The sequence below is a fragment of the Culex quinquefasciatus genome, chromosome 2 (assembly GCF_015732765.1).
Source record: "Culex quinquefasciatus strain JHB chromosome 2, VPISU_Cqui_1.0_pri_paternal, whole genome shotgun sequence".
In the NCBI taxonomy this organism is placed as follows: Eukaryota; Metazoa; Arthropoda; class Insecta; order Diptera; family Culicidae; genus Culex; species Culex quinquefasciatus.
In genome coordinates, this window is record NC_051862.1 from 29,398,891 (window position 1) to 29,411,849 (window position 12,959).

Consider the following 12,959-nt stretch of genomic DNA (forward strand, 5'->3'; position numbering starts at 1 on the left):
ATAATACCTGTATTCTATCACAAATCAAAATAAAATCGACAACAATTATTTTTATGCATTTTTGATATAGATCAAACTTTGTATGTACTTTTCCTATGACGAAAGAAAAACTTTTGCAACATAAGTTCGTTCATAAAAGTCTCCATACAACTTTGGAAAAAGTGTAGAAACTGTTTGAGATTGAACCGGACAGCTGCAAAAAAGGCAATAGGAAATATGAAACAATAGGAAGTACACTGCTGGCTCGCAGTGAAATTATGGGAAAGTAAAGTTTGTATCAGATTTGTAGTATGCTGTTGCAGCTTGTTTCAGTCCCGGATGTTATGTGGTGACAGTTCTCGCGTTGAAGAAAGGCAGGGAACCTGGCACAAGATCAAACCTGTCATCCTCCGGCAATCACAAAATCCCCTTATATTCTGAGAAATTTATCAGTGTTGTTTGAAGTCCAACAATTGAGTTGAAATCGAAGAGGTTGGTTGTAGAAGTAAATTATCACTTAGGCAAAATATCGTGGAGACGCGTAATACTTCCTCAAATTTTTGTACCAAACTTCGATACAATCCGTCTTTTCCGTGCATCGAAACTGTGTCCACTTGGCACCGCATTAGAGATCGCAAGGGACCGCTTCTAAAGTGGCGGGAGAGCAACACCAAAACCACTTACACTGCTGGGATGCTGGAGGTCACGTGGCGGAGTGTAATACCTCCCGGATCGGGGGCAGGGTCATCGCCGTTCCAGTCACAGTAAAGGTCGTACGTGTCCTTTTCGGGGTGGGGGTAAAATTTTCGGTACAGAATTTCAATGTTGTGTGCACTCTTCCAGCAAAAAAGAAAAAAAAGAAAACGGTTCAAGCGTGGTCCAAATTGCATCATTTAACCAAGATTACCATACTAATTAAACGAATTTACTCAATCAGGCGCCGTGCCCAGCAGCTGAAGGTGGCCAAACAGCGCGAAAAGGAATGGCTCAAGGCGCAGCGGAGCAAGGACCGGCTGGGGAACCAGCACATGTCCACCTACAAGCGCCACATCACCTTCGAGGACAGCGTGGTGCTGCTGGAGGCTGCCGCGAGGAACGACATTGCCGAGGTGAGTGGCCCCTGTTTTTAAAGGTTATTTAATAGAGATTCAAAATTAAAAAAAAATATTCATAAGTCAAGACATTTTAAAATCTTCGTATTTTTATGTTGAATTGTGCAATAATAATTTGACTCCAATTCACTGGAAGCAAACATTCACTTTGCTAGAGAAGAACCCTCCATCAACCGAGCTCCGCACCATGATAGACCGGATGAGAGGATAACAACTTCCTGGAAAGGTATCCAACCTGTATCGATTTTGGTGGCCCTTCAGGAGTGTTTATATGTAGTTTATGTTTTGAAACGAATTTTGCTACAAAAGCAGACAATTTTGCTTTATTTCTCAAGTATTTTTTTAGAAAGAAGTCTTCAAGCTCAAACAATTGTTTTTGTTGGAAAAACTGCTCGATTACCCTGTGATATTTCCAACATCAAGCGAGTCAGACACTTGTGCCAAGTGTGTAACTGAATCAAAGGACTCTAATTAATCGCACAAACACAACCCCACATTAGAAACAGTAGGCGGATGGGATTGTAGTTCGAAGCTCTGACAAGCCAAGTCCGTCTCTGGTCTGGACAGTCGGACGAGACAAAGAGTCGGCAGAGCCTGCTATGGTCTATTTTCCACCCAGGGATAACTGGGGACTGTCTTTTGAAAATGTCGCACCGGTTTAATTTCGAGAAATTCTTTGGAAGTTGAATTTCAAAGTTTTCGGATTATTCCGCGTACAATGGATTCAAAATTGAAAATTTCTGCTTTGAAGAGCGGATTTTCAGAGCTTTTCTCGAGAGCTTTCGCCAGGTAGATCAGAATTATCAACACAAACCGGCGACAACTCGAGAACTGAGCACTGCTGGCTTTCCTGGAACCCCGGGCCCAGAAGAGGACGAGGACATTCTGCAATTTCGTCACGTCCTTGCATTAATGGGAATGCTGCTCCACTCCAGTTTTAGAAATCTTCCTCCTTCGTCAGGACGCCGGAGAATCGGTTCAGAATCGGATTAGGAAGTGTGGGAAATTGCTTTTGCTAATCAAACAGAAAAGCTGCACACACTTATCTCGTTTTCATGTCTTCAGCCCATCATCACTCTAAGTAATAGTGATAATATTTCTGTTTTTCCTGCTTTTCAATTTTCCGGAAAAGTACAATCCAAGTTTGTGTTTGCTTGTCCACCGATGATGACCCAGTATCGGCAATGTCATGTCACTCGGTGAGGGGAAATGTTTACCCAAGTCCACCCAATGGAAAACACACTTCTTAGTGCAAACAAACAAGCAAACAGATGAAGGTAAATACGGCCGCCGAAAGCGAATCGTACCCCGAAAATTAGTGTAAATATTTACTTTTTACACCGCGGAGGCCAAACACACTTGCTCTGTTACCGCGTGTGGTTGCTTTGTTGATCTTTTTGATACTTTGAGAATGGATCAACTCAAGATCATCATTATCTCGGTCAGCTTCCATAGCGGATTGTTGTTGTTTTGAAATGTTGAGTTTTGGAAATTTCTAGTTCTACACAGAAAAAAAAATCATGGTAATATTACATCTGGGAAGGGGTACATTTTTTATGTCAGAAAAAAGGTATAATAAGACTCGATTACTCGAAGGAAAACAAAAACAAAAACAAAAACAAAAACAAAAACAAAAACAAAAACAAAAACAAAAACAAAAACAAAAACAAAAACAAAAACAAAAACAAAAACAAAAACAAAAACAAAAACAAAAACAAAAACAAAAACAAAAACAAAAACAAAAACAAAAACAAAAACAAAAACAAAAACAAAAACAAAAACAAAAACAAATCCAATTCCAATTCCAATTCCAATTCCAATTCCAATTCCAATTCCAATTCCAATTCCAATTCCAATTCCAATTCCAATTCCAATTCCAATTCCAATTCCAATTCCAATTCCAATTCCAATTCCAATTCCAATTCCAATTCCAATTCCAATTCAATTCCAATTCCAATTCAATTCCAATTCCAATTCCAATTCCAATTCCAATTCCAATTCCAATTCCAATTCCAATTCCAATTCCAATTCCAATTCCAATTCCAATTCCAATTCCAATTCCAATTCCAATTCCAATTCCAATTCCAATTCCAATTCCAATTCCAATTCCAATTCCAATTCCAATTCCAATTCCAATTCCAATTCCAAAAAATTTAGAGCTGGACAAATGATCAGGGTCAATAGGGGCATCTTTTGGTATGGTGGACATTAGGGTGGTCCAAATTTTGGGGTGGTTCTGAATTTTTATTTTGTCGGGATGAAGAGATAGCGCTTCGGTGTCTTCAGAAAAGTTGTAGGGAACACCATTTTGAGCAACTTTGCTGAAAAGCACAACGTCATGATTCGAAATCCGGACACTTAGTACCATATTATTTTTGTTATAGCTGGCAAAAAATCATGTAATAAGTTGGAAATGTAGAAATATCATCAGGATATAGTATAAATAGTCAGTTTTAAGGGAATGCATGCAAAATATGTCTTTTCTAACAATTTTTCATCAGAATTTGAAAATTAAAATGACTTGTTGTGCTTCGAATCCCGGACACTGATAAGAGCTGATTCGAAATCCGGACACTTTTACTTCGAATTCCGGACACTCAATTTTACTTATGAATAGCACAAATTTGGACTGAAATGTTAGTGAATGGCATTCTTTAGGTCTCAAATAAGCTGTTAACATCAAAACAATTGATAGTTTATATAAAAAATGGCTAGAAATTAAGGAAATCAAAACCACAAATTTCTGCTTTGCCTTCCCGGTGCTTCGGACGCCTATGAAATATTTCCGTTGAAATGTTTCGCATTTTTGGTAAACTTATAATTTTATTTTATTTAATTGTTTTGGCATTAACTACAGCGTTCAAACAATCTTTAAATGAAAGTTGATGTCAGAATTCATCAAATAACACAGTTTTGACATTCATAATGCGTACTTATATCCAAATAATTGATAAAGCAAGTTGAAGTGTCCGGGTTTCGAAGCGTCCGGGAATTCGAATCATGACGTTATTCAAACGGGAAGTTTATAGAGCCATTTTTGTAATAAAGGTTGAGGTGTTAATGAAAAAACGAGTTTTTTGAATTTATCAACTCAAGCTTATGTCGTAGCGAGATGGTGTCTTCTAGACATTTGTAGAGCTCATCAAAACACACATTTATCTTCCAAGAGAGCGAAAATCGGACCTTCTAAACGAAAGTTATAGTCAAAATATTTCAGGAATAAATTTAATTATTTTGTTGATTCCTGAAATATTTCAGCTACAACATGTTTCTTCTTTTACAACCACTAAATCATTTTGTACATTTTTGGGCTCTTCTAGACTTTTGTAAAGCTTGTCAAAACGAACATTTTTATTCTTGAAAAACGAATTTTGGTCAATTCTATCAAAAGCTATGGGCAAAAAACGATTTAAAAATGCTCATTTTTAAGTTGAGATATGAGTTAAACAAAAAAACCTCCGAGGTATTTTCAGCAAAAGTACTCTAGAATATGTACTTTGTGCTCTTCAGCAAAGTTGCTCAGAATGGTGTTCCCTACAACTTTTCTCAAGACACCGAAGCGCTATCTCGTCATCCCGCCAAAATAAAAATTCTGAACCAGATACCCCTATTGACCCTGATCATTTGTCTGGAAGACACCAAATACCTTAATCTTAACGTGTGGCCGCTATCAATTTTGTCACGCTAGATTTCGGTTTCGGACCACTGTGCACTGTGTTGTGTTGTAAATTTTCTTGCATCAACAATACTTCTGAAGTTTTTTTTTTGAAAAGTTCCAATAAACCAAATTTTCAGTTTTTGTTTTTTGGGTGTTTTTAATACCCCTGACTCGAGGCGGATTCAAATACACCCAAAAAGCAAAAACTGAAAATTTGGTTTATTGGACCTTTTCAAAAAAAACTCCAGATTTGAACGTTGAAAAAAGATGAAAAAAGCCGATTTCCAGCAAAACATTTTTTTTGCTCCACAACTTAAAATTCATAACTGTATTCTTTGCTGCGTTATTCCCCAGAGGAAAAGAAAGTTTATGATGGAAACAATTTATTTTAAATCTGCCCAGTTGGAGAATTGGAGAGAGGGGACCCCAGACGAAACGTGACGTCGGGCACGTTGACCGCCAAGCCAGCCCGGCATCAGCTGCCGTAAACCGGGACCAGAAGAGCCTCGTTCGCGCGTAAATAAACAATAATATTTTTGCGGAAACAAAAACACAACGTTGTATGGGGGGAGTTTGATCAAACAGATTAATTTTTGAAATTTAATTTCAACTGACTTTAAAAAAAATCTTATTATTATTTTTTGCTGATTTTTAAGTTTTTAAGTGTTTTGTTTTAAACAAACAAAAATCACAACTCTATACGGTCATCAAAAGGCCTGTACACTCGCCAAACCGCCGCGCCGCCAACTTGGACCTAAGATTGAGTTGTACTTTTTGGTCTGCGAACCGAGAGCGAGAGAGCGCGCATTAAAATTGTTTTTTATGGCCAATCCACAGTGGACCAACAACTCAACGCTTGCTTTGGTTTGCCCGTTAACAAATGGCCCACCATCATGGTGGAAGAGATGAGATTTGAGGTTTTTTCATTGTTTGAGGTCAAGTTTATTAATGTTTCATATATCTTGAAGATTGTTTATTTTATATCAAGAAAACAGGTCTGATTTAAACTTCTTGAAATTTTGTCGCTTATTTTTTAATCATCTTATTTGTTTGTAGAAAAAATAAATATTTTTTTTTATTTTTCAATTCTTTCTTCAAAAACTTAACTTTGATCACTCAAGGGTCCCGGACCATCAAGTGTGATTTGGTTAAGGTCGAGTTCGTGGCCGGCACAGTTTGCAAATTTAATGCCGGTCGTAAAGCACCGCAAGTGAGCGTGTTGAGGAGGGATTTCCCATGCGGAATTTACTACCTTGGTGGGGTGCACCCTAAACCATTCCCTCTCCAAAAAAGAAAACGGGTCAGTATTGCTACAATGTGCGGAATTTTGGGAAACGATTTGCGCGAGGAATATTCTGCTTAGGCCCTCGAGGGAAAATAAAATACCGCCCAAATCGATTTCGCTTTTCGACAGGCTGTGACTGCCATTGTCACGGCCCCACCAAAAAATGATCTTCCGCGGGGGTGCCATTGAGTGAAGGGTACTTTGGCGAGCACAACAGCTCCTAAAGTGAAATAGGGGAAAGTGGCTTTAACAATGTTTGTTTACGCATTTTTCAAAATTGCCTAAATATGATTTTACCTAAAAAAAATCTTTTAAAATTGTCTAAATTTAGTAACAAGTAATCTTGAAAGTACCAATTCCCCCTTTTTATCGCTAGACGAAAATGGAAAGGTACTTTTGCTGTTTACACATTGTCGGAAAGTGTCGTTCAGTTGAAGTGGAAAATCAATAACATTTGTATCTCGACAGAACACACTTAATGCGAAAAAAATCATAAAAATAAATATAATTCAAAATCCCAAGAAGTCACGGGACAAAAGCCCATTCAAAGCACCGTCAACCTGTCCGACGCAGGTGAAATATTCCACGGTGACCATTAAATCGGGCCAATTTTCCACAATCAACGGAACAGACTCCGAGAAATCTCTGTCCCTCTGTTGTGACCTTTCATTGTCAATACGAGAGGACCCGTCAGCAAGAATAAAAGTGCCCGGCGCGAACGTGAATAAATCGAAGGAAATGACGACTTTTGGAGGATGGCAGGACAGACACACTTATCAAGTGAGGGGGGAAGATTCCGATCAAAAAAGGGAAAAGTGGTTGTTATCGATGGTGACTGGAAAAGCAATTGTTGGACGGATTTGTTTTCTTTTGGTTAAAACTGGCAAATGTACACAGAAATTTAAAATAATATTTAGTAAATTTATGAATTGATATAAAATTTAATTTATTTTTGATTTGGCGAAGTGTTATTTCTTTAGCTCATTTCAGCGAAATATCTTCTAGGCTTTTGCAAATATTTTTCAAAGTTTTTGTCTACCCTTTAAAAACGCTCCAAATAATCATGGTATGTAATTTTAAGTGCAATTGACTGAAAATCATTTAATTTTTTTCCCTTTCGTTTATAATTATGATCAACATGTTTGAATTAATTTAAATATATTTTGAATTTAAGTGACTTTTCAATGTTAAGTACCGCTAAAAGGTTTTTTTTCGACAAAAGAAATATTTTCCTTAAAACTATTTTTTGCCAACAAATTAATGCAAATCAACTGTACTGCCATATAATGCGTTTTCCATGCCTTTTGAATTGAAATACAAAAAATGTAGCATGTTATTTAATTTTATTATTATTATTTTTTGTAAATATGATAACGAACGCTAGAAAATGCATTTCTAATTGTAGTTAGTCGAATTCTGGAATCTGAGAAGTCTATACAAAACAGATTTTAAAAATAAAGAAGCAGTAAAAGTCAAGACTAGATTATCCAAAGTTTTCATTATCAGAAGTTCGGTTATCCGAAGGTTTGAGACTTCGGATAATTGAATCGTTTATATTTATTATTTTCGTTTTTTGAAGAATTTTCTAACTTATTCATCTAATCTGTTTTAAGTTAAATTTGAGTGGTTGATTGCCTTTTAAATTACAAAATGTATTTTTTTTCTTCTTCATTATTTCTTCTCAGCCATTTTGGCCTCCACCTTGTATTTCAAAATTATAAATCACCTTAGAGTTGTTTAGTGGGTCATATTTAAGCTCAACAGTTAAAAAAGTAAACTTTTTTTTCGTGATTCGATCATCCGAAGTAAATTATTCCAAGACATTCGGATAATCGAGTTTCGACTGTAGGGAAGGTGGGACAAGTGTGACAAGCTAAGCTGCTCGATAAAACCCATTAAAAACTTAAATAAATGAGTCGGATTTTTGATAATCATCTTATTCTACGTCTTGACTAAGACTTTGATACAACAAGTTTCTAAAAAATCCAGTTTTGTACTATGAACAATTGATTTTAAAACTACTCATTTTTCGTATATTCTACTCAACTAGTGGGGCAAGACGGTTGGGGTAAGAGGAATTTGTTAACAATTAAACTGTTATCACTTAGACATATCAGATTATTCGAAACGTTACTTTCATTTTTAGATGAAGTAATAATATTTTACTTTTATTTTGAACGATTGTAAGAAAAAAATAACTACTTAGATGATATATAATTAATTTTCATATCATCGCTATATTTTGTATGGACATTTTTTACAATTCTGGAGTTTTTTTTGAAAAGGACCTATAAACCAAATTTTAAATTTTTGCTTTTTGGGTGTTTTTAGAACCGCCTTGAGTCAGGGGTATTCAAAAACACCCAAAAAGCAAAAAATGAAAATTTGGTTTATAGGACCTTTTAAAAAAAACTCAAGAATTGTTTATCAGTTTTTAAGTACTTTTATGTATTTATTTTCCAATAAAATATATTGTTGTAGCAATTTTTTTTTCCATACTTAACATCCATATGGTACACTTGCCTCACCTGAACAAACAATTTTAAAAGCTCTAAACAACAATAACCAAATTATAAATCATACTTTACAATAGGTGCAAATCATTGGTACACAGCTAGAAAAGTAGTAATCCAGCTGCGTGTAAAAGGCCTGGGTGTAAAATAAATATTGCATTATTTTATGCAATTTTATGTAATTTTACACCCTGAAATATGTAGCCCGTCACTATGGGAAACCTACTTGAACGGCGTTTACGTCATTTTGGCGGTTATGTGGTAGTAGAGTTAACTAACTGCATTGCTAGTAACAATTCCTTGTATTGGAAATATTGGAAATTGTAAGAATAACGATTGTACGAGCGATTGTTCCTCTTGCCCCACTTTCCCCTACTACCAAAAGTCTTCAAAATATCTTAGAATAATGAACATTTTTTTTCTGATGTATGATCAGACTTTTCTAAAATAATATAAAAGTTAAAAAATAACTTTTCTTCAAAATGCAAAAACGAATTTGCAGTTTTAAAATGTAAAAGTGTATCAGATCGCTATTATTTTTTTATTTTATTTTAAAATCAAATTTGAGTGCAACCCTATTTAAGTCAAATTTGAATGATTGAGACTGTTAAATTACAAAATGCATTTTATCAATATGTCACCCCCGCCATTTTTGATATCAACATTATAAATAACTTTAGTGTAGCTTAGGAGTCATACTCGACAGTAAAAAATATGACACCGTGAAATTTTGTTTTTCGTCCTTCAATTATCCGAAGAATTTTTTTTCTAAGATCCTTGAAAAATCGCATCTCAAAAAATCTAAAATGGTACGTAAATATTCGAAAACCTGTAAATTTTTATTTTTATTTTGGTGTCTTCGGCAAAGTTATGAGTATTGATGTTGACTATTAAGAAAAAATAAGTAATCGGAAAAAACATAGGTGATTTTTAAATTAAATTTCTTTCAAAAAAAAACCCAAAATCCGGGTTTTTTTTTAATTTTTGATTTTTTTAATTTGTTTTTGGGGATAAAATCCCGCATGTTTTAAGCCATTCAGAAATATCGACTAACATTTTGCCGACGAGCTGTAATTGTATTTAAAAGTGATTTTTGTAAAAAAAGAATAAATCATGTGACCTAATTTTATTATGTAACATCGAATTTGCAATTGAAAAGTACTTAACATTTTTTTTTATTCAATGCACCGTTTTCAAAACAAAGTAAAACAAATATTTATACATGGTGTTTTTAATAGTGGCCATGATTGTCCATTCCATCCATTCCTGTTTTTTTTCCGAAAAGTTCAGAAAATTTCCCACAATTTCGTCTAAGAAACATTCAAGATTGGACCACTGGTTGGTAAGATACAGCGGAATTAAGAAAAAGAAACTGGATTTTTTTTAAGCCTCGTCCTTCATTTTAAGTTTTAGAAACATTAAAGAGAAACTAAAAAACAGATTAAAAAATTAGAATAAAAAAACTTTAAGAAGCAAACTAAAAAATAAAACAAACCCAAAAATTGGATTTAAAATAGCAATGCCCGTTTCAATTATTTAAGTTTATGTCAGTTCATGTTTGTGTCGAAAATAGCTATTTTTGCAAGTTTTTGCCTTTCTTACTAAAGAATTTGGGCTAACCCTCTACAACCCAACCCCGCCTTTAGACGGGCTTCGATTTAAAAAATCACCAAAAATCAATTTTTCAACCAAATTTTGATCTTTCAATAGCATTGGAAAGAAGAACTCCTAAAATTTGAGAAAATTCATGGGTTGTAAGTTTTATTTGTTTTATGTGACTTTGCCAATATTTTTTTTAAAGGTAATTTTTTCAGGGGTCAACTTTGGCTGTGTTTTTTACTAACATTTCCTATATTTTAAGTAAAACAAAGTATGCAGTAATTTTTCTAGTGTCTCAGACTATGCCTCTACGCATTTTTTACAATTTAAATGATACTGATGCCATTTTATAGCAGAAAATATGAAAAGCAAGCAAAAAATCGAAAAAGTGGCTGTAAAAACATGAAAAAATGAGATAGGCAAAATGAAATGATAGGAGGTGGTAGAATATGCCAAATACATACTATCAAAAACAAACAAAAACTGAACAAGATAAATGCAAATTAAAATACTAAAAATTAAACAAAAAAACCTAAAACAAGAGAATAAAAGGTTTTTTGTAGAACAAATGTTGCTCGAAATGACCTCCTGAACACGGGAAAAATAAAAATTTCCAAAAAAAAATTTGGGCAGTAGAGGGTTATAAAATGACTTTCAAATCATATTATTACATGACATTATTTGCAATTACTACAATACATAAACGCAGTTTACAATAGTTTAATTTTTCAATATGTAAACCATGACCGAAAATGGTTTTTGCAAGATTATTTTCTGTTTTTATTTGTTTTGTATAAATTTTTCTGTGACCTAAAATTCTCTCAAGAGAATTTCTTCTATCTCCTAAATAAACTACTAATCTGATTGCTCAAACAAAGCCACGACTTGTCTCCAAATGTACACCCACAATTCTCTCCTTCTCTAGATTCGATCCCTCCCCTAATTGAGCGTCTTCCGGACTATATTTGAAATTTATCCTTCGCTCCCACACACCCAACCTCCGTGGACGTGATTCTTCCCTGCACCGGATAAGGGGAACGTGACTTTCGTTTGATTTTCAGTCCAGGATATCCTGATTTTGAACTTTAAAAAATACGAGTATTAAGACTATTTTTTTAGCAATTAAAAAAAACTTTGATTTTAATTTTAAAATTGTTTTTTCGTGAAAGATACAAATCGATAATTTTCAATTTATTTTTCAACTGTGCTCAAAAACTAAACTTTTATCCCACAAAACAGCAACGAAGGCCGGGCGCACACGATTTCCTGCTCACTTTAGCAAAACTATCGATTCATAATCCTCTGCGTGACGTCCTCCTTTAGTCCTTCGCTCAAACGACTTTGTATCTCACAAAAGAGAAGGACGGGCGACGTTCCTCAAGTGAATGTATGGTGCATCATTAAGGAGCCAGAGGAAATGCCATTATAGGGCTGCTTCGTCGAGCGCTCAAGCGCCGGATCTTCCGGATTGCAGCAGCATAAGGAGCAGCAAAGTCATGGTCTGAGAATGATGGGAAAGAATTGAAAGGAAAAGCTCCGAGAAATGTGCAGAAAAGCTTGCCTTCTTGTTGAGATTGATGATTGGTGCTTTATTCTGAAATATTTATACCCTGAGGCGAGGGGCAGTCAACGAAGTGTGAGTTATTTGAAGAATAAATAAGGTTGATTTTACTTGAAGGGAGGTGGGAGGTGGGGCACGGAACATTAATTCAAAACTGTCTGGGAATTTGCATCAAAAGAATTTGATTGTGCGGGATTCAATTGTCTGTTTAAGCTGAATACAATTAATCTGATTTAAATTTATTTATTTTCCCTCCTCCTCCCCCAGGTGGCCAAACTGCTCCAGAAGGGCGTCACGCCGGACGCGACCAACATGGACGGCCTGACGGCGCTGCACCAGTGCTGCATCGACGACAACGCCGAAATGCTGAACCTGCTGCTCGACTACGGCGCCAACGTCAACGCCCAGGACAGCGAACGGTGGACCCCGCTCCACGCGGCCGCCACCTGCGGCCACCTCAACCTGGTCAAGATCCTGATCGGGCGCGGAGCGAACCTCCTCTCGGTGAACGCCGACGGCAACATGCCGTACGACATCTGCGACGACGAGGAAGCCCTGGACTACATCGAGGCCGAGATGAGCAAACGGGGCGTCACGCAGGAACTGATTGACGAAACGCGGGCCGCCACCGAAACCAAAATGCTCGTAGACCTGCAGGAGACGGCCGCCCGGCAGGACGGGGACCTGGAAGTACCTGACAGCGCGGGGGCGACGCCGGTAATTGCGAGAACCAACTCCAATGAAGATTCCCTTTTTTTAATCAGCATTTTCGGTCTCTTCACACAGCTTCACATAGCGTCCGCCAACGGCTACACGCGAGTGGTAGAGTTCCTATTAGAGCAGCACGTGGCGACGGACGCCGTCGATCACGACCTCTGGACGCCGGTGCATGCAGCGGCCTGCTGGGGTCACGTGAGTTGTGCCAGAAAAAAAGCAGCTTTTGTTCTTTATTTATAATTTACTTGCTTTTTTCCTTGCAGCTGGAAGTACTGGAGATGCTGGCGCAAGCCGGTGCCGATTTGAATGCCAAAAATAAGAACGATGAAACGCCTTCCGGTGAGTGTTGAACAATTTTTGACATCGACATGTCCACAATTTCAAACAAACCAACCCGTATTTGAGCCTCAATATATGTATCATTATCAATTTTGAATTTTTGAATCATTACTGATTTAAAAAAAAAAACAAAATATTGTTCGTAAAAATTTTTCAACTTCATTTTTCGATGTAATACCAAATTTGCAATCAAAAA

At 36.2% G+C, this 12,959-nt stretch overlaps 1 protein-coding gene across 9 annotated transcripts in view; it reads left to right on the forward strand.

Moving 5' to 3' along the window:
- LOC6052639 (protein phosphatase 1 regulatory inhibitor subunit 16B) overlaps positions 1-12,959 on the forward strand; it is a 224,324-nt gene that overhangs the window by 162,388 nt on the left and 48,977 nt on the right. For all 9 annotated transcript variants that reach the window (XM_038252239.1, XM_038252237.1, XM_038252241.1 and 6 more), the window contains 4 exons: positions 917-1,088; positions 11,975-12,424; positions 12,494-12,619; positions 12,688-12,763. In XM_038252239.1, the coding sequence (XP_038108167.1) occupies positions 917-1,088; positions 11,975-12,424; positions 12,494-12,619; positions 12,688-12,763 (824 nt within the window). The remainder of the gene's footprint in view (positions 1-916; positions 1,089-11,974; positions 12,425-12,493; positions 12,620-12,687; positions 12,764-12,959) is intronic.